At 38.1% G+C, this 21,774-nt stretch overlaps 1 protein-coding gene across 1 annotated transcript in view; it reads left to right on the top strand.

The window, feature by feature from the left end:
* LOC306768095 (paired box protein Pax-6-like) overlaps positions 1 to 21,063 on the top strand; it is a gene marked incomplete at both ends in the record, with an annotated part of 53,829 nt that extends 32,766 nt beyond the window's left edge. The window contains 9 exons of the mRNA XM_079256328.1: positions 6,908 to 7,038; positions 8,629 to 8,844; positions 10,744 to 10,906; positions 13,691 to 13,843; positions 16,315 to 16,397; positions 17,849 to 17,999; positions 18,371 to 18,480; positions 19,297 to 19,438; positions 20,978 to 21,063. Coding sequence (XP_079112454.1) covers positions 6,908 to 7,038; positions 8,629 to 8,844; positions 10,744 to 10,906; positions 13,691 to 13,843; positions 16,315 to 16,397; positions 17,849 to 17,999; positions 18,371 to 18,480; positions 19,297 to 19,438; positions 20,978 to 21,063 — 1,235 coding nt within the window. The remainder of the gene's footprint in view (positions 1 to 6,907; positions 7,039 to 8,628; positions 8,845 to 10,743; positions 10,907 to 13,690; positions 13,844 to 16,314; positions 16,398 to 17,848; positions 18,000 to 18,370; positions 18,481 to 19,296; positions 19,439 to 20,977) is intronic.
* Positions 21,064 to 21,774: the final 711 nt, after the last annotated feature.

Genomic DNA, 21,774 nt, shown 5'->3' on the forward strand with positions numbered 1-21,774 from the left:
GGGTCTGTGTGGTACTTTAGTGGGTCTGTGTGGTTCTTTAGTGGGTCTGTGTGGTTCTTTAGTGGGTCTGTGTGGTACTGTAGTAGGTCTGTGTGGTTCTTTAGTGGGTCTGTGTGGTTCTTTAGTGGGTCTGTGTGGTACTTTAGTAGGTCTGTGTGGTTCTTTAGTAGGTCTGTGTGGTTCTTTAGTGGGTCTGTGTGGTACTTTAGTGGGTCTGTGTGGTTCTTTAGTAGGTCTGTGTGGTTCTTTAGTGGGTCTGTGTGGTACTTTAGTGGGTCTGTGTGGTTCTTTAGTGGGTCTGTGTGGTTCTTTAGTGGGTCTGTGTGGTACTTTAGTAGGTCTGTGTGGTTCTTTAGTAGGTCTGTGTGGTTCTTTAGTGGGTCTGTGTGGTTCTTTAGTGGGTCTGTGTGGTACTTTAGTAGGTCTGTGTGGTTCTTTAGTGGGTCTGTGTGGTACTTTTGTGGGTCTGTGTGGTACTGTAGTAGGTCTGTGTGGTTCTTTAGTGGGTCTGTGTGGTACTTTAGTAGGTCTGTGTGGTTCTTTAGTGGGTCTGTGTGGTTCTTTAGTGGGTCTGTGTGGTACTTTAGTGGGTCTGTGTGGTACTTTGTGTTGGAAAAGAGGATTCTCACACTGTGAGAGTTAATTGAAGCCTGCTTGTGTGTGGATGAGCTGATTTAAAGGGAAGCTGCTGAACCGCTCCCAGAGGTCCAACTGCTGTGTGTGTGTGTGTGTGTGTGTGTGTGTGTGTGTGTGTGTGTGTGTGTGTGTGTGTGTGCATATGCATGCTTGTATGTGGGCATGTATGTGTGCTCATGTGCGTTGGTGTGTTTGTGCGTGGGTGTGAGACCTCGCTAAATTGACTCCATATGTCTGAGTATTAATTGTGTGTGAGCCGGTGTGTTCCTGAGGGAGATGATTAACATTTCTGCAGTGAAACAGCGACTCAACAAAGCAAAGCAGCGATGTGCAGCCGCAGGAGGAGACACACACACACACAACCTCCACAGATAACTTAATTCCACTCAGTTCAGCTTTATTTATACAGCACTTTTTACAGGCACAGTCCAATTATAATCCAATTGTAACAAATTAATCATATCATCCACATTAGTCCAATATAAAAATGCTAAGAAAACCAACAGATTGGTTCAAGTCTTCTGTTAATCCTCCATCTTGAGCTGCATGAGGAGACAGTGAAGAGAAAAAGCTCTGTCACAACCAGAACCAAGGTTGGATATCCAGCAGGATCAACTGGGTGTGGAAAAGATAAAGTGGAGTCAACAAGCATCAGTTCAATTCAATTCAATTCAATTCAATTCAATTCAATTCAATTCAATTCAATTCAATTCAACTTTATTTATATAGCGTCAATGCCATCTCAAGACGCTTTACAGACAGAGAAAAAAAAACATAATGAAAGCCAATTCACAATAGCCTCTATAAGGAAACCAACAGATTGAATTGGAGGATCCAACTCAGAGAAAACTACGGAGTCCGACATGCTCTTGGCAAAGTTACACACTGAAGCAACATTAATTTTAGTGACCTCTGATTGGCGTAACCGGGTGTTGTTGCTGCCGACGTGAATTACAATCTGATGGTATTTACATTTAGCCTTAGTCAGCAGTTTCAAATATGATTCAACGTCGCTGTAAGCCATGATTATATGCTGCAAAAGAAAATAAGAGAAACACAAATTAATGAAAACAACGTCAGATATTTCTACATGAGAGCAGAGAGGAGCATCATGGGATGTTCCGCAGCTCTCTCGGCCAATAGTAGCGCAGCTAATGAGATGATTCACCTTACTATAATGTTTAACCAAAAGGGAAGCTGAAACACTGATCTTGAAGCCGGTCAGGGTCTGCTTCCTGAAGCCAAACTGGGAGCTGGTTCCAGAGAGAGGGATCCCGTGGGTCTCGGTCACTAAGAGCTTTCTATGTGCGGAGAATCATTTTACATTTTATTCTTGATTGAACTGGGAGCCAGTGAAGATTAAACTGGAGAACTGGGACCTCTGTTGATAATCCACATCAGAACTCTTGCTGCAGCAATTTGGATCAGGTGGAGACTTTTCAGAACATTTCTGGAACAGAACAATTATTGGGAATTTAATCTGGATGTAGTACCCATGTACTAGTTTTACTACATGACTCTGACACAGTATGTTCCTCATTTTGGGGATATTATGAAGATCAAAGAAGGTGGTCCTAGAAACCAGTTTTATATGTGAGTGAAAGGACAGATCCTGGTCTTATCATGATCCAGGAACAGGAGAGGTTTGAACCATCCTGCTGTGAGCAGCTGAATATGAAGTCCTGAGTGAGATTTACTGGAAGGTAAACTCCAGGTTATCCAAAGGAAGGGAGGGAGGGGGTGTCTGTTGCCTCCACCCTCAGCCATCTGTATGGAAGAGCATCTCATTCTTTAGCTGAACGATCTTTTTTTTTGGTTAATTGCTAATTAAATCAATGATTGCAGGACTAGACTGTGAGCTCCAGCTTCATCTGACTCTCATGCTGAAAGAGTGTATGTTTTCTATCTGTCCTTCATGGATAAACTGCAGACATTTATTACTGTTCTCCTGGTCAGAACAGCAGTTGTCTAACCTGCAGATGGTTGGTGGTTAATGATCTGAGAGGGAAACCTCAGTCATGTGAAGTCTGACGGCAGATACAAAGCTGTTCACTTCTGTAATGATGCTCCTCCACAACTAAAGCACACAGCTTTTTTTTAATGACAAATTTTTTTATTAATCCCCAAAGGAACATTTAATCCAGTGGGAAATTCACTATAATGTGATATTCAATATTGATTCAATAAATAAATTCAATCAGTACATTATTTATATCAGAGGCCAATGTGGTAGATTCCTGAAGTCAATGAGAATTTCCAGTTGCTATTTAGCTGTTTCTTGTTTTATTTAGGAGAAAATAATGCAAATTAAAAGAGTAATTAAATGCACAGTTTGGAACACTGAAGGACGGTTTATTACAGAGGTGTTGTGTTGCGTTGCTACAGGCCGAGACAACTGTGGGACATCCCATGATGCACTGGGCTTCTCTCTGCTCTCACACTGTCCATGGAGATTTTCTTAATCAGAACAAGTGTTAGCATGTAGAGAGGGGATAGGCAGTGGACAATCCCAGCGCCAGGACATACTAACAGACTAGGCAAAGTATTTATCAACTGAACTTTAACTTTATAAGATTTAGTTTAAATAATGCAAACGTCCCTCACACTGAAACAGATTAGGCATAGAATATTTATGTCAACACTTAAAAATAGATCCAGCTGATATCAGCTGTGATAGATTCAACAGAAAATAAGATACGTCATTTATGAACATCAAATTCAGCCACATAATTTCATCCAATAATCACACTTTCTGATTAATACAGACAAACTAAGACCAAGATGAGTTTGTGAAATAACCCATACATTGATATTATGAGGAATACCTTCAGCAACATTGATCATATTTCACACAGACGCTCAGCATAGATTATTTCACTATTATCTGGTCACAACTGGCGCTGTAGCTCAGGTGGAAGAGCAGCTGGCTTGCAACCCAGAAGCTGGGAGTTCAATTCCAGGCCTCCCCTGACTATGTGCCAAAGTGTCCTTCAGCAAGACACCAAACCTTAAGTTGCCCCCCCGATGTGCCCATTGTGGCTAGCCAAAGAGGAACCATAGTGGAACACTTGGCTAACCTGAACAGATGCTTTAGATAAGTTCATAAAAAGCTACTAGGGCTCTTGACTTGCTATTTGACAATTTCTTTAAATGTGTTTAGATTTTCATGAAAATAACAAAAAACAGAATAGAAAACGTTTCTCTGAAAAAATTGGAAAAAGTAGGCTTTAAACTGTAAACTATTACTGGACTTTGTCAGATTGTCTCGTTGTGGTGGGCACAATGTCAATGTCATCCTCTCTTCTCTGAGATCTCTCCAGTCAGTCAAAGTCAGTCATACTTTGACTCTCTGTTCCTTTCTTTTTCTTTGCTTCTTTTCCTCTGATAATGTCCTCTTGGGGTTTGTTTAATGAATCAGTCATCCTCTGCATTCAAAATGGCCATGCATGTTGAAATCCAGTTGCTGGTGTGTGACACGGTGTACCGATTTAAATTAGTGTACCATCAAAATATATTAGAAACATAAAGTGTAAGGGAAGAAAATTACACGGTGCCACTCTGTCTCCTGCTTCCTCCTACACCTCCTTTCTTTTCCTGTAATGAGCCTTCTTTTTGTCCACCAATTAACCACTTCCACATTTCTGTTTTTCACTCCACATATCACTTACTTTAAATTTCTTCCCTCATTTAGCTGCTGCACTTTGTTCAGGCAGCATCTGGTAAGCAAGACGCAACCAAATGACATGGAATATTGGTCATGGGAAATGTAATGGTAGTACTGGGAGGAGAAATATTTGCTTCATTCAGCAGAACTGGACTTTATTTATTCCCACAAAAAATTATTTATGACCTTTACTTATGGGTTTGTGGATATTCATTTAGAGGCCTTGTTTGAACCACATTGGATTCATTTTCTATGTAATATTTTAATAATTCATTATGATTTATGTTAATATATTATTTATTAATTAGGGCTGTGACCATATACTTTTGTCACAATTCGATTCCAATTTTTGAGGTGCCGATTTGATTTAAATTGCGATTCTCACAATTCTCCTATATTGCTTATTTTTGTATATGAAAAACAAAAAAAAATGTATAAAACTTTTTTTTGCTATTCATTTTTCTTGATTTCAATTGGGAAAAAACAACACAGTAGCCAGATCATAATTCTGCTGCTATATAATGCCAAAGAAGACAAGTAACAAAATCAATAAAAACAATAAAAATGACTACATTTTTTTTATAATGGATTACTTTTCTTTATTTGAATAAAAAAAAAAGATTTTTTAACCAAAAAAAAAAATCTATTTTTAAATTGTAAAGCAAAAAATCCTGATTTTCGATTATTCAATTTGATTTTCCCACCCCTATGTTTTATTATATTATTGCATCATTAATCATATTGTGTTTATAGTTTATTACAATTAATTCATCATAATTTCCCTGAACACTGGTGAGATTTTCACTCTAAATGTGCTGATTTGATGGCACCCGGTGATGAAGAGAGGAATCATCATCATTTTCAGTGTCATCACTGCTCTGTAACTTCTGTTAGAGCTCCACTGAAAAATTGACCCATTTCATTATTCACACTGTGTGTGTATATGTGTGTGGGTGTGTGTTATTAATACCCCGTTGAGAGGTTTATAAATCTGCAGTATGTTTCCCCCTTAACCCCCCCCCCCCCCCCACACACACACACATACACACACACACAGACACCACCCTCCACAGCCATTAACAAACAATAGACAATTGATTGATTGAAAATCTCTACTTAACCCTCAGAGTGTTGCAGTCTGCTGCTGTCACATGGCAGATCTGTAGCATCACACACATTTAGAGGGGGCCATTGATCCTGCAAGTGTCAGGATTTTCAAGGTTCCTTTGTATATTTAAGTCAAAAAGCTCTGGATCAATACAATCAGAGGATCAGTTTGAACTGCTTCAATTAACAGTTTTATGCATTTTACATGACATGTTAATCCCTATTTCTGAAACACCTGATAAACTGCTGTTTGATCCATTTAGAAATATGTTCAGGTTAGACTCTCCTCTACTGAAAAAAAGCTAAAATAATGTGTTTTTGAACAAGTGACCTTCACGAAGACGATATAAACCGCAGAAGCTTGTGTAGATAACTTTATGTAGGGTTTTAGCTGTAAACGTGGGTTTAGCAAAGAAATGAGAAACTTTGTCATATGTTGGTGGAACTTGAATGTAGAAGCTTAAAAACAGGGGGCCTAACATGGAGCCTTGAGGAACTGCACTTGTCACCTTGGTTTGAGTAGATTTGTATTTACTGAGACAGATTAGCGCCCTTATTTCAAGTAGGATTCAAACCAATTCACTGGAGATTTCTACTAAATTTTGCTAGTTGATCTCATACAATGGTAGAAGAGTGATGCTGAGATCTGGTAGAACCAGAAACTATCTTTTGCTACTGTCTACTGATATACTTTAATTCAATTCAATTCAACTTTATTTATATAGCGTCAAATCACGGCAATGCCATCTCAAGACGCTTTACAGACAGAGGGGAAAACATAATGAAGGCCAATTCATAATAGCCTATATAAGGAAACCAACAGATTGAGTTGAGTCATGTTCATAGCAATAAGCACACAAGCACCCTCATATTTTCTTCTGGGCACCATTGATGTTACATGATGGGAATCACAACCATGAAAGTGTTCTCATATTGGTGTTATTCTGATCAAAAGAAAATCATACCTATCCATCTGACTTTCCAAAACATTTGCTGAGACATGTTTTAAATCAGTGCAAAAAAATCCAGAAATTTCCTTTTATAGGTTACTGTAGCAGATACTTGTGGCCCAGATTGTAACAAACTCTAGTACAATCTGAGTTACTGTGAGAAGGAACATGTTGGCGACAGTGTTCATAATGTTTTAACTTTGCATGGTAACATGCATAATGATCACAGCTGTGGGATCTCAAAATGTCATGTTTGAATAAACAAACAGGTTTGATTAAATACACTGAAAATCTATACAGGTTTTACACTCACTGGACAGTCACCAGGGCTTTCTAAAGCATATACAGTAAAACATGGCATAAAGAACATCGGCCCCAGTGCCACAGGGAAGAGGAGGAACTCCTAAGTCAGCTAATAACATCAGGAAAAAGAAAAAAGAAAAGCATTTTGTGGAAATACATAAAGATTTGGGATGTTTTCATTGTTCTTTTGCTTCCTTCCACATGCAGACTGATGCTTGTAAACCTTTATATATGTGTGTGTTTGCAGGTCACAGTGGAGTAAACCAGCTTGGAGGAGTGTTTGTAAATGGAAGACCTCTACCTGACTCCACCAGGCAGAAGATCGTGGAACTCGCTCATAGTGGAGCTCGACCATGCGACATATCCAGAATACTACAGGTACGGTGAGTTGTTACAGAACCAGGTACATGAATGCTGCAGTGTGTGAGCTGCATTTTCATCCAGAAGGAATAATGGCAGAAATTATGTGAATGCTGTTGCTGTTTATAAGTGGAGACCACTGATGACACGCTCCAGTTTCATTGTCATACCCAACAAGGCTACACCTTTCAGATCAGAGGTTCCTGTTCTGGTTCAGGGCGGCTGTCAGAGTCGGTTCAAAGTTAAGAGCTGACATAGTTTTTTACAGCCAGCCAACACAGACGAATGTCATTACGTCACATTAAATTTTCCTCCAGCACATCTGACCCTTCACAAATAGGAAAGATGTTTTTTCATCATCTGCTGTCCAGTTTGATGAGTCTGTGTGAATTTAGCCTCCAAGCTGACAGGAGAGGTATTTGGTGTGGTCTTCTGCTGCTGCAGACCATCTGCTTTACGTTGGTTGCGTTGTGCGTTTAGAGATGGTTTTCTGCATACCTTGGGTGGAACCAGCGCTTATTTGACTTCCTGTTGTCTTGCTGTCATCTCCAACCAGACTGCCCATTCTCCTCTAATCTCTGACATCAACAAGACATTTTGGTCCAGACAACTCCTGCTCACTGGATATTTTGTCTTTCAGATCATTTTCTATAAACACTAGTGGTGATTGTAGATCAGTAGTTTCTGAAATACTCAGTTAAAAAAACATGTTGCCTTCAAAGACACTTAAATCTCCTTTCTCCCTCATTCTGATGCTCAGTTTGAACTTCAGAAAGTCATCATGACCATGTCTACATGGCGAAATGCATTGGGCTGCTGCCATGTGATTGGCTGATTAGATATTTGTGTTAACAGGAAGATGAAAAGATGAACCTGATAAAGAGGATGGTGGGAGTACATGATGCTTCAAAAGGATCTATAAACTCCAGCTGACTATTAAAGTGCATGTCTATGTTGATAAACTGATTAGCGATCTCATTTATAAAGCAGTGCACTGGACCAAACCAACAGTTTATGTCTGAATATGAACTGAAAATGGCATGCACCGATAAACGATCCGACTTATAAAACGTTTGTCATGGTGGTCTTAACATTTAGCTGTACAGGTGGTCTCTATAACCCCTGCCCCCCGGCCATGATGTAAGCGATTCCACCAGTACCACCAGTTTTTGACTTAGGACTCAGAGGTTTGTTGACGCACTCAGATAGAAGTGGTTTTAAGTTTGGACCTGGCTCTGAACCACCACTAGAACTGGTATAATGAAAAATCACCCAGTCTTAGCAACAAGCAGACATCACTATTGTCTATTTGACATACTTGGATGTTTTTAAAAGGTTATTTTACTTTAATTTAACCAGGTTCCGTGTTAGTAAATTACTTCTTTCTATTTATATAAAGGAAATTTAATTTCCAGCAGGACTTTTTTAAATTAATATAGATTTGCTGTGAATTTTCACCACTGAAGTGTTACGCTGATGTCACCATGGTTATACTGGGTCAAGCTTTGTCCACTTCTGTCAAATGTGCAGCTTCTCAGCACCTGTTCTCAGCAAGTGTTTCATCTGTAATATCTATCATGATCAAACGTGTGCTGTGTTTGTGTCCAGGTGTCTAATGGCTGCGTGAGTAAGATCCTGGGCCGCTATTACGAGACAGGCTCGATCCGCCCTCGAGCCATCGGAGGAAGTAAACCCCGGGTGGCCACCCCAGAGGTGGTGGGAAAGATCGCCCTATACAAGAGAGAGTGTCCATCCATTTTTGCCTGGGAGATCAGAGATCGGCTGCTCGCAGAGGGAGTCTGCACCAACGACAACATCCCCAGTGTAAGAACTTCCTGATGTCATTTAGCTGACAGCTTCCTTTGTCACCACATGGAGTCTGATATTATCTGATAAGAAATACTGGTAAAGTCTCATCTGCCAGAAACAGATTATACACAGGCTGAATCTGTTTTTTATTTATGAATACTTGAACTTTTAGTCAGAGACAGGCAGAGGTTGGCAGAGTAGCCAAATTGTGCACAAGTAGTGTTGCTTAAAAATTACATTACTTATAAAAAATAACCTTTTCTAATCCAGAGCTGTTCGACTGTGATTTATGCAGTAGGTTAAAAATTACCTACACTGACAGACAAAAATATTACATAATGTGACAAACTACTGTCATTAACATGCTTCTGTAGATACTTAAAAAAACAGAAAAAATTTCAGAAACCTACATTTCTTAGCCGCTAGCTTAGCTAACAATGCTACATTAAACAAAACAGCTGAAAAGTTCATGTTTTCTAATCAGCCTCAGATATTACACACAGACATTACATACATGGAGGTGGTTTCCAAAACCATCTTGACCATTTGTAATTGGTAATAGTTGGTAGCTAATGCGAAGGCAGTCCGTCATAAAAGAATATATATAGTTAAATGATTAGCTTGTACAGTATTTAACAAAATGTTAAAAAGTTAAAAAAAAATTTTTTAAAAAGGGTCAAAATGAAGGACGGGGCTTCTGTAACCCAGCAAGGATCCATCTAAACAGAAAAAAAGACATTTTAGATCAGTTTAAGTGAAAGTCATCATAGGTTTGCTGGCATTTTTTTTTAAAATCTTTATGCTTATCTGCTAGGTATGGTTTGTTTATATGGTCATGCATCTGCATGGCTGTGTTTGGTTAGTGAAACACAGTCATGATGATTGTTCCTACGTCTGATTGGTCATAGACTCATAGAGGAGATATAATGTAACCATTTTGTCTGGCAAAAACAAAGCCTATCTACTTTAATAGGTAAAGTTAGAAGTCAAGTGTTGTCCAATGTAGAGGAGTAAGAAATGTTCTTTTTCAGACATTTATTCAAATAAAAGCAAAAAGTATGGTCATACAAAATACCCTTAAAAGTACTTTAAAAAAAAAAAAAAGTTTCTCAAGTAAATGTAATTCATTATTACTCATCCCTGGTCATGAAAGCACTCATCACACTTTAGTCACATCCTGGGGGATTAGATAAGAGCTATCAGATAAAAGTCATGGATCCTGAAAACACATTTTTACACTGACTCCTAAATGTGAAGTGAAAGTGATTGTTCAGCAAAGTTTCAGGTATATTTTGGCTCTGGCTCTGATGGGAACATTACACTTAGGTAAACATGCTGATTTCAGTAAGGATGTGGCAAGAACAGCTCATTTTTCTTTAAAAAAGAAACACATGTACAGACGGCAATGTCTGCTGTGGAGCTTTGGTAATGACAGACGTAACCTGTAGACAAATGGAGACGAGTTAGAAGCATTTTACCTCCTGAAAAACATCTGGCAGCTCAGGCTATGTGGGCGCACTCAGGTAGAAAATAATTAACTAGTCGAAATACCTCAGAGAGCTGTGATCATTAGGACATGAGGTCATTCCCTTTATATTGTCATGGTAACATGCGTGTGGCAGAGGTATAACGAACTGGTAAGTTGTAGCAGAGCTCTGATGGGAAATACTGTTTAAATGGCTTGTTTTAGCAGGTACAGCTGTTTTTAAAGGACCTGATGAAACATGTTAGTTTGGAAGAGGAACATAAGTTGATATAAATATAATTTTTACAAATCATCACAGACATAAATTTAATCTGTTATACGGATGCAGCATCGGACTGAGACACTGATGTTGCTCTTTATTTAAATTTGACTGACCTGTTACCTTATTAACCAAGAACATTTCTTCATGCTGTTGTCTTCGTCTACAGGTCTCTTCTATAAACCGAGTGCTGAGAAATTTGGTCAGTGACAAACAGCAGATAGGCTCGGTGGGAGCTGAAGGGATGTTTGACAAACTCAAGATGCTGAATGTACAAAGCAGCTGGGGAGGACGCTCAGGGTGGTATGCTGGAACAACCATCTCTACCACGGGTAAGACATTCACTCACACTTGTAATCGTCCTACTATTAGAGATGGGCGATGTTCATATGAGACCAGTAGTGTACAGGTTTTCAAAAAAACCGATACTATTTTGTTTCTCTTTAATGGAAAATGATGAATTGTACACTGTGGCTTACTATCTTTAATTGAAGGGCAAATATTTCTACAAAATCCTCATAAAAATGTAATAAAATGTATCAATGAGTGAATTAAATAAAAATAAAGGAAAAACTTTTTAAAATTATAAAAAATAATTAGACTACAAACTGAATTACTTTTCTTAAAGTGAAAGAACATAGTGCTCTAGAACCCGCACTTGTCCAAGTACAGAACTCTGATCAGCGCCAAACCAGTAAAATATAGATACATAGTCACTTAAACAAACAGGATCAATATGATATCTGATAATGGTACCTCAAACATGTGACACAGATGACATGAATGACATATCTGACACTTTTTGTTGCCTAAAAGTCTCGTAAGTGAAAACAAATTATGAATGTTTTTCCACAATGTCTAAAATAGTATGTAATCCAGTATTTTGACAAGTGAGAATTGAAGTATTACGGTAACTCAAGTGTATCAAAATGCCCATCTGAGCTTACTTCTAACAATACTTTCAGTACAACACTGCTGATAGCAGGGATATCACGTTAAAACATCTGCTAAAGATGATTGTTAGAGAAATGATTGTGGGAATTATTCATTATTAATTTCCAAATATCATAAATGTGTAAAATCACATTAATGTTCCTTACTGATCTATAAGTTTTATTTATTTCTATCTTTTGAAACTTAACAAAATAATATTGTCTGCTGCTTAAATAATAAATAAATCCTTACTCTGGATTTTTCTCAGAGAAAACCGATGGAAACAGAATCTCTTCCTGGACTTGGTTGGCTTCTTTCTGAAAACGACATGATAAAAATAGTTTGAAACTTTCTTTTTAATGTGAGTAGAGAATTTAAAAACAGAGGGAAAACATCTGGCTAGCTTTGACTTCCAGTTGTCCTTCAGCAGAAAAGCTGCTGTTTGACACAGAAATAATACTGGAACATTGGGAATAAATAAACAGGAGAAAATATCTATAATTAAACTAAGTTCTTTTGCAGAGCAGTGCACTGAAAATGTGTCCTCAGTTCAGTTTAGTTTTCCCATAATCAAAGAAATCCTAAAAAGATGATTAAATCTGTTTTTTGAGGCAATAAGTGTTCCAATGCTGTTCTTTTCTAACAGAGGATGAAAACAAGTAACCAAGTATGGATGTTTCTGTACCTTTGTTTTTTGTTCTGTGTACTGATCTACCAATAAAACTTAGACGTAATCTTCATAGAAAATGATAATATAAAATGGTCTTTACTATCCATTAATCATGCAATACCACAATTAATTGTGAAATTAAGTGACTGTGACGTATCTTGCTGAGACAATTTCTGTTTTTCTCAAACCAAAAACAAGAGCATGAGATAAAAATTAAGTCTAAAGAAAAATTATCCCCTAAAAAATGAGCTGACAGGACAGTGAAACACCAGCCATTTACCTTTGTACATTCAGAAGAAAGCATTTACTTAGAACTAGACCAGTTTTCGTTAATGATTCAATTTTGCGACCCAGTTCATGTTCAGTAAATCCAGATGTTTATTAAGGGCTGCAGGTGTTTGCTCATCCGTCCTCTGAGACAAATGAGCGCTTCATCAACTTCTTTCTACAACCCAAATAATCATATCACGTGTGCAGCTTTTAGTATCTTTGCTGCCGTTCGACTATTATTGTTGTGTAGTTTTTTGTTTTCCTTTATCAGACTACTCCTCATGCCGTACAATTTGCCCCTTTGGGAGAAACAACATGTTTTTTAATTAAATTCAATTGAAAGTGATAGCAGACAGATTTTAGCGGATGTAGAGTTTCATGTTCAGATGCACAGTAGTTTGTGGAGTGGCCAGTGTAATAACTGAAACCATGCATAAGAGCTGGAATACGCCTCAGAGTGGAGATGTCAGACATGAGATCTCTGAGCAGACGGAGGCTTGACTCCTGCTCCCTGTGGTACTCATGTTTTTTGTGGTGCTAGCCTAATTATTCATTATCCCCAACAGACAGAGGCTGCAAAACAGAATGAAGCCATTGCTCAGTGTCACAGTCAGTCAGGCAGAAACAGAGGCAAATGAAAGCAGACGCCCCTCTCCCTCCTCTGCTCACACACACAAGCACACACGCTCAAACATGTCGCAGGCCGATGGGGAGGCAGCCGCCAAGCCAGAAGAGCATGGCTTTGTTTCTCTGCTGTAGTCCCAGGGTGATGGAGGTGGAGCTGCAGCATATGAGACTACAACACAGCAAATGGGGCCTCTGATGGAAAATCAAACAACTTTGTCGTGCATATTTCCCATTTTTATTTTTTATTTTTTTTAAAAAGTGAAATCAAATCAAATCTAAAAGATTTTTGGCTTTTGTCGATTTTATAGGTGATCATTAAAGAGAAATCCATATTTAACTCTTGTATTTTACCAGTTGGTTGAAACTGTATCTGAGAGCAGTCCAATGCGAGAGCATGTTTCCAGTTTCCCAGTCAGTGTGAGGCCATTCTTCTGCCTTTAACCAGCAAATGTGTCTGCTGCTTTGACCGAACAGTTGTGTCTTTGATTCATCACATTATTGTAAAAAGGTCAGGAGTCTTGTTAATGAAATGAAGCGTTAACGGTGATATAAAATCACATATGTTTGTCGCTGTCCTTCCTGTTTCTATCTGCTCTTCCTTCTCTTCTGCATGTAGACTGTGGGCAGGCAGAGGGAGGAGAGAATAACATATCAGTGAGCTCCAATGGGGAAGACTCAGAGGAGACTCAGATGAGGCTTCAGCTGAAGAGGAAGCTGCAGAGGAACAGAACATCATTCACACAGGATCAAATAGAAGCTTTGGAGAAAGGTATTGTACTCACACATTGTCTAACCCCAGGACTTATAGGCTCTTTAGTTGTACATATATTTGGTTTTAACACACAATGAACCAAAAAACTGTGGAAAACAGATTTTAAAATGTTCTTATCAAGGGTAAACAGTCTGTATTCACAATTCTGCCATGATGTGTGTGTGGATCTATTCTGACTTATTCTCCATGCATTTTTCTTCATTTTTATTATAATGAGTCTGAAAAATTTATGTCTTACCCTAAAAAATAAAATAAGTCAACATTTGTGATATTTTAAGCCTGTTAAGTCATCACATTCCCCCAAAGAACAAAAGGATTTTGTTTGTTGCCGCCCTGGTTTGAGAGTTCTTGCTTGTTCTCTTCACATCATCTGAGCAGAACTATGTTCTCATGCAGCATTAAAGGACAATTGTTTGATTGGTTGGAAATGTTAAATGGGTGTGGTTAAAGCAGAAAGTTGTGTTTTCTGTAAGATTCAACAAGAATGAATGAATAGTTTAGGGGAGCCTTCTGATGTAAATCCCCACAAAGTATGAAATAACCAAGCCTTAAAGGTGGAGTATGTTAGATTTACAATATAAAAAAAAAAAAAAAAATTTAACTAAAAAATAACTACAATCATAATTAGATAGTTTTTTTTTTAAACATGTAGGTTCCAGTTTGTCCATATTTGATGTGTTATTAAATTACAAGTTTAATTAATGACAAAGACCCTTCTTAAATGTTTGCCTACCAGTAAAAAAAAAGTGCTTTTTGTCATTTGTCATTAATTAAACATGTAATTTAATAACGCATCAAATATGAACAGACTGGAACCTACATGTTAAAAAAACTTTCTAATTATGATTGTAATTATTTTATTAGTTAATTTATTTTGAAAATATTGAAAATCTTACATACTCCACCTTTAAGCAGCTTGGTTCAGATCCTTGCCTGTGGGTTGACTGGGACAGAAGTGAGGCCTGGTAATTTGGCCCAGACCTGCCCATATATGATCACGGACACCTACATGTTTCTTCTAGACATGATGTCTCTGCCAGGTTTAACTAAAGATTAAATGGATTTATTTATTTATTTATTTGTTTGTTTGTTTGTTTATTTATGTAATAAGCAATCCAATAAAGTATTTTATATCTATATATTGTCCATAAATACACAGAAGCTACCTCTAATACATTCTGACCCAAAGCATGATGTTAGTGTAGGAAGACATGAAAGAACTAAATTTAACCAGTAAGCACAAGCAGCTAACCAGCTGGAAACACTGACACCATCAGTTAGTAAATAAACATAAGAAGACAAATTAATATGAAATAAAACAGCTGTTTTATTGAAGCATTATCAACACTAATCATCACAGCTTCCACCATAGTCATCATCACCCACAACAGCTGATGAAGGTCCTGCTGTGGTGAACATGTCAATCATATTTGGACATTTCATAGCACCTTTTTTTTTTTTTAAAAAAAAACCTTTCCAGTGTCTCTGCTGCTCCTCTGCGCCTCCTTTCCTCAGTTCTGACAGGAAGCGGCATCCTCTGGGATGAATCAGGAAGGTTTGAGGATCTTATTGGTTCATCCTGGTGTCACTTAACAAAATAATGAATGACCACAGATCAACGTGTTTCATGGGCTGGTAGTCAGGATGCTTCTGTTCTGACTATCCGGATGGATGTTTTACTCAGGCACAGGGACCACAGTGACAGGAGGTGTTGTGTAGAACAACCAGTATTCAGTGCTTGTTAGACCAATTATCTACTCAGTTTGATGCACCAGTTAAACTACTAAATAAACTGTTGGCCAGGAAAAATGCCCAGTAAAGCCAGTCTGTCCGTGTTCTTGCCACCTGGAAAGAAGGAACAGATTTTTCTGTTTTTGCAAATTATGTGCTAGAAAGCTCCCAGTACTGCTTGGACTGTCTCAGCTTGTGGTTTAGTACAGTATGTGTGTACTTTTTCTGTACAGATGGTACTCCCTCAATGAGATCATGGTAATATGTGTGTGTGTGTGTGTGTGTGTGTGTGTGTGTGTGAGAGAGAGTATGTGTGTAAGTGTTTAAATTTGTGACACAAATAAGAAATCCATGATTTCTGGTGGAAACTGTGTTTATAAAGACTTTCTGGAGCAGGAAGTGTATCAGTGTGCGTGCTGCTTCAGACGTGTTTACACACACAGGGGATGATCCCCTCTGACCAGTCAGCTCTCTGCAGCGTTTCCATGTCACCACATCAGATCAGCTCAGTTTGAGGTGTCACCACAAACACATCTGCTGTAAATGTGTGTGTCAGGTTGATCAGGTAAGAAGCAGGGAGATCATGAAGCTCTTCAATATTCCAGAAACATCTTTATCAAATCAAATCAAAGATACTTTATTGATCCCTGAGGTGAAATTCAAGGTTCAAGCCAGCTCATCCAAGGCTAGACATATAGACATTTACATTTGACATAAGTTCTTTGTTTCATTTTCAGAGTTTGAACGGACTCACTATCCAGATGTGTTTGCTCGTGAGCGTCTTGCCAACAAAATTGACCTTCCTGAAGCCAGAATACAGGTAAGCCGGGTGTTTTCCAAGTTTTCTCAGATATGTGAGGAGAGTTGTCTCTGAAATGGTACCCACTTATAGAAAAGATCCAGAGATAAAAACATAAAAATTTGTTTTTCCCCCTTTCACTGTGGAACAGAAATAAGAACATAAATAAGCTCCATTTATCACAAGGTGATCATAAACAGTGAACATAAAAAGCAAAGAGCAGCTGTTGGAATAACAGAACAGTCGGGGACGGAGATCACTTTTCCCCTCAACCCTGCGTCAGATGTGACGATGCTGTGACCTGGATGAAGTAGTGGTGTGTGATGAGCATGTGGTGTATCGATTTCATACAAAGTAAATGAAGACACAATATAATTAATACCAATAGTGATACTTTTACGGCTGGCAAAATTAACCCTTCAGTGCAAAGACAGTCTATGAAATTAAATTATTTTTAATGTATACACAAACAACAAAGTTATTGCTCATGTCACATAAAAAATCTGACATTTTGCAACTTGCAACAGTCCTGCAAGTGTTGGAAGAGTCTCTGCTGTAACACACCTGAAACACATCAGACTGAAATAGCAGATATATATGGAGAGTTTAACAAAACCAGAAGGTATCATTTCAAAATGGTGAATCAATTGAAAATGCCAATAAAAGGTCAGATTCCCTTATTGGGATATAAAGTATTAAACAAAGATCAACATCATCTTAATTTATTTCTTCAGTTCAGTCGACTGTAAAACCAATGATGAGACCCAGCCTGTGGAGAAACATTTTTTAATAAATTAATAATGTGTTAATTGAATAAATACAAAATAAAATATGAAAATGTAAACATTTTCAATGCTCAACACATATGTCTGATGACACTTTATTTCATAATGCTGTTTTTATTTATTTATTGCTAAAAATGAGACTGGATTGCATTAAGGTGGGAGAGACAATAAAACTATATATATAGGAGCCAAACAACTCCCCTTTATTCAAATGTAACAACTTAAAATAAAAAACAAAACATCAAATACAAATGTCCTTAATAAAAAAAAGTTAACAATTTAAAAATATGCTTTGTTTCAATTTTTAGGGGATTTCATTGGCATGTTTATTTATTCTATGGAATATTTACTAATTTATGTGTTTATTTATTAATTAAAATTAGAATAAAATTGATTTCAATGGAGATCTTATTAAAAAAAATAGAAAGAAAAAGCCTAAACTTTATAATTACAGGATGTTCAATTAATGGTGCATTATCAGAAGTTGAAGGTGGAGCTACAGGTGGAGGAAGTTATCGAACTTTATAGATTTATTCTCCACATCTGAATAGATATTCAGACATTTTCTGATAAATGGACCGAAACTAAATAAGGTGGCCCTAAATTCAGATGCTCATAAAGAAGGTATTATATGTCATTTTTTAATAGACCTCCCAAAACACGAACCCATCCTTCCACCCTGTGCAGGTTTGGTTTTCAAACAGACGAGCAAAGTGGAGACGAGAGGAAAAGCTGAGGAATCAACGTCGACAAGCCTCCAACACCTCCAGCCACATTCCCATCAGCAGCAGCTTCAGCACCACTGCTTATCAGCCTCTACCACAACCAACTACACCCGGTACTGCTGACGACGCTCGACTACAACATACGCTGACATCAGAGAGAGCAGCAGCAGAACTTCTGTTTGTGTTGAGAGAAATCTGATTTGTTCTAGAGTTGGTTTGAAGCTCTGAAACAGAGATAACATAAACAAAGACTATGTGAATGTGGCCAGATGTTCTCACTGATCCGTTTGGTCTCACTGTTAACTTCTGATCTTCATATATAATGCAATGCTGCACTTGGTAAACTCTACATAGACCGAAACTGCAGAAAAAACTGGAGATAACTGTTCATGTGAAGTATTGATTTCTCTCCTGCAGCCACTCATATTTGGGAGATGGTGGCAGTATTCACTCTGCTGAACCATTGTTGTCTTTTCCTTCTCAGTGTCCTTTACTTCAGGATCCATGCTAGGAAGATCCGATCCGGTTCTGTCCAACAGTTACAGCCTACCAGTGATGCCCAGCTTTAGCATGGCTGCCAGCCTACCTGTGCAGGTAAGAAGCTTTCAGGAAAGTTCTGGTCCATATTCTGTATGAGTCCAGCAGCATGCCAAGTGAGGAGGAAGATGATGATTGTCATGCATCATCTTGTCTGTACTTCTTCCTCTGAAGAACATTTGATAAATCACATTTTGTTATTTTCCAATAAATAGTAAAGTTTTGAAGGTCTCATCTTAATGTTATCATTTCCCTCAGGGGAAAAATGTAACTGTTTTTCGTCCATTTCATTCGTTCAAGAACAAATGGCTGTCGAGAATGATGCTGGTCTTCCAAACAGCATCGCTTCAATAGATCCATTCCTTTAACATCAACATATTTGTGCTTGTCGGTGTCACCGATGGCTGCATGTTTGCACAAAACCCTAAATGTCATGACCTTTTATGGGAATTTTTTCTGGGCATTGCATGCAGTGGGCATATCTCACTGCAAGGAGGTTCAGAGGTGATGCAGGACACCCTGAAGGGACTAGGTCTCTCAGCTGGCCTGGGTACTCCTTGGGGGAGGGAAGTCTGGGCTTCTCTGTTTAAGCTGCTGTCCCTGTAAGCTGACTTCATATTATCAGTAGAAGATGGATGGATGGATGGATAATTTCAAATATATATGTTAATTTTTAATCTAGTGACAATAAAATGCAAAAAAAAAAGTTTAAAAAAAAAAAAAGTAAAAAAAATTACAGTTGCTGAGGTAGTCATTTTTTTGAGTGGACAGATTGTGACTGATGCCTGAAGAAGCTTCTTCAAACTCTGAGGTCTTGTTTTGAGGGATTAAACTGCAGATTTACTGAATGATGGTGTTCATGTGTGTTTTTAGGCCTCCAACCAGACCTCTTACTCCTGCATGCTGCCCACCAGTCCCACTGTGAATGGCAGAAGTTATGAGACATACACTCCTCCACACATCCAGCCGCACATAAGCAGCCAGTCTATGACATCATCTGCAACATCTTCAACAGGTATGGCTTTACCAAAAGTGTACGATCCAGGTGCCATAAAGTAAAAGTCCTGCTATGCATTTGGATCTAACTGTGCATTTAGAACAGGTGTTTTCATGAACCGGCTCATCTACCTGCAGTGGAGCTGAGCTCATTATTCAGCTGGTTTAGTGACTGGTTGAAACAGCAGTCGGACAGGACTTTTACTTTATGGCACCTCTGGGCATTACAGCACATTGTTGTCCTTGGGTCGGCCTGCACTGAAGACATGTTCTCACACTGTAATGAAAACACTTTTTTTTTCTGTCAGACTTCATCACTTGTTAATCACACTCAGTTCAACAAACATGTGGTTAAACTAAAAACCTGACAACATTTTCAAATATCAGACTGGTATGAAGGGCATTTTATTTCAGATATGATATATAAAACTGAGTTTAAAACTTGTGCATTTAAGGGACTAAAAAGTGGCTATTTTATTCATTATATATTTTGATAATAGTCGGTCGATTAATCAGTTATTTGTATTTTTCTCTGCCAAATATTAGAATCAGCATTGTTCTCAAAAGATCCATACAGGTTGACCTTAAGTTTTCCAATTCAAAAACATGCAACAGACCATTAAACCTCCAGCTTAAAGCTGTTTTGATGAATTTCTCTTTAGATTTAGGCCATATGCATATGCTGTATATTAGAAACATATAAGGCGAAGTTACTGACAAAGTAATACTTATGCAACCCTCTGATGCCTTTTACCACTAAATCACATTTCCGTTACTTCATTATTTTCTTTTCTATGACTCATGACCATGACTCACATCAACCAAAATAAAAACCAGTTGCTGTTCCCAGATTTCTCAGATTTCAGAGCACGTCATCTTTGACCGAGTTGCATTTAAAATATATAATGATGACGGTCTGATTTTTATACCGCAACACACACAGTGAGTTGCTCTTACAGCCTTTTTTCTGACAAAGCAAAACTAAGAGTGATGTGTCAACATAACAGTCGGTGAGACAAACTGTAATCCTGAGCTTAATAAACCCACTCTCCTTCATGTTCCAATGGTCCTCACCATCACACCTCAACATCTGGCTGACAGCGATGTACGGTCGTTATGGACCGTCAAATATTTCATACACACATTATTTCTGCAGTTACTTGTTAGCTTTTCAGCTTTCAGCTAATGCTACGCTATAGCATAAAACAGCAATGTTAGTGCTAACGAACACAGTGTAAAAGTATATTTTGCTAACTGAGAGGACTGTGTATAGAAACAGGGAAGGTTTCCTCCACTGTATAAACTGATCATTTATTGTGACAAGTCATCCTGCAAGTAACAGATCAAGCTAATAATTATTATTTAGAAAAGACTGTAATCTGTCAATTTAAGCGGCTAGCCAATAAATCTGCGGGGCCCTAATGTAAATGTTGGACATGTGTTTGTGTGAGTGATGAATAAACTGTGACGTTGTGTGGAAAACATAGATGAGATCAAATGCGGTGTTGGCGTGAACCTGTGTTTCTATTTACTGAAAACATCATTTCTCTTTCCCCAGGTCTGATATCTCCTGGCGTCTCGGTTCCTGTCCAAGTTCCAGGAAGTGAGGCAGACATGTCACAGTACTGGCCACGCCTGCAGTGACTTAAGCAACCGGACTGCATGGGTCATATCCATCTTTAAAGCTTGAATCGGCTGTCATTGACTATGTCTGGCCGCAGCTCATCAAAAAGACTAATTTCTCTCATTTGTGGAGTTTGAATGCTGCTTAAATCCATCAGGATGTTAATATTAAAGCAGAGCAAGTTCAGCTAAAGTTGGATTAAATGGCTCTTCACCTCATACCCTCCTGTTGGTGAGGACACTGATGAAAAAGCTGAGCCGTTTTCAAGAAGATGTGGACTATTCAGACACAAATCAACTTTGTGGACATTGTACCTCCACTTTCAGATGATAATTTAAACAAAACGGGGTATTTGTAGCTTAATGACATGTTGACTGAAATATAAAGGGAAGAACTTTATGAAACTTGAAATGAACATCTGCCATGATTTTTTTTTCCATTAGCAGTTTCTGAAGACTTGGTGCTGGATATGTACAGGATTACAGAGTATGAGTCCTTGTGATATATGTTTGATATTGTAAACGATGAAAATGATGTGATCTCAGATTATGAGCTGGAAAACTGTTAGGTTTGAAGTTATGATGTCCATAAAATGAACAGTAAACCAACAGGTGGAGCGGCTTCTAAGAGGTGAACCTTTGAGTGTCTCTGAGATGTAAATTTATTTCCAATTTCAGTGTGAAATATTTGTCTTCTCCATTGATCTGAGAGGAGTTCCATAATAAAGTTAT

This window comes from Telmatherina bonti (assembly GCF_933228915.1).
Source record: "Telmatherina bonti genome assembly, chromosome: 2".
Taxonomy (NCBI): domain Eukaryota; kingdom Metazoa; phylum Chordata; class Actinopteri; order Atheriniformes; family Telmatherinidae; genus Telmatherina; species Telmatherina bonti.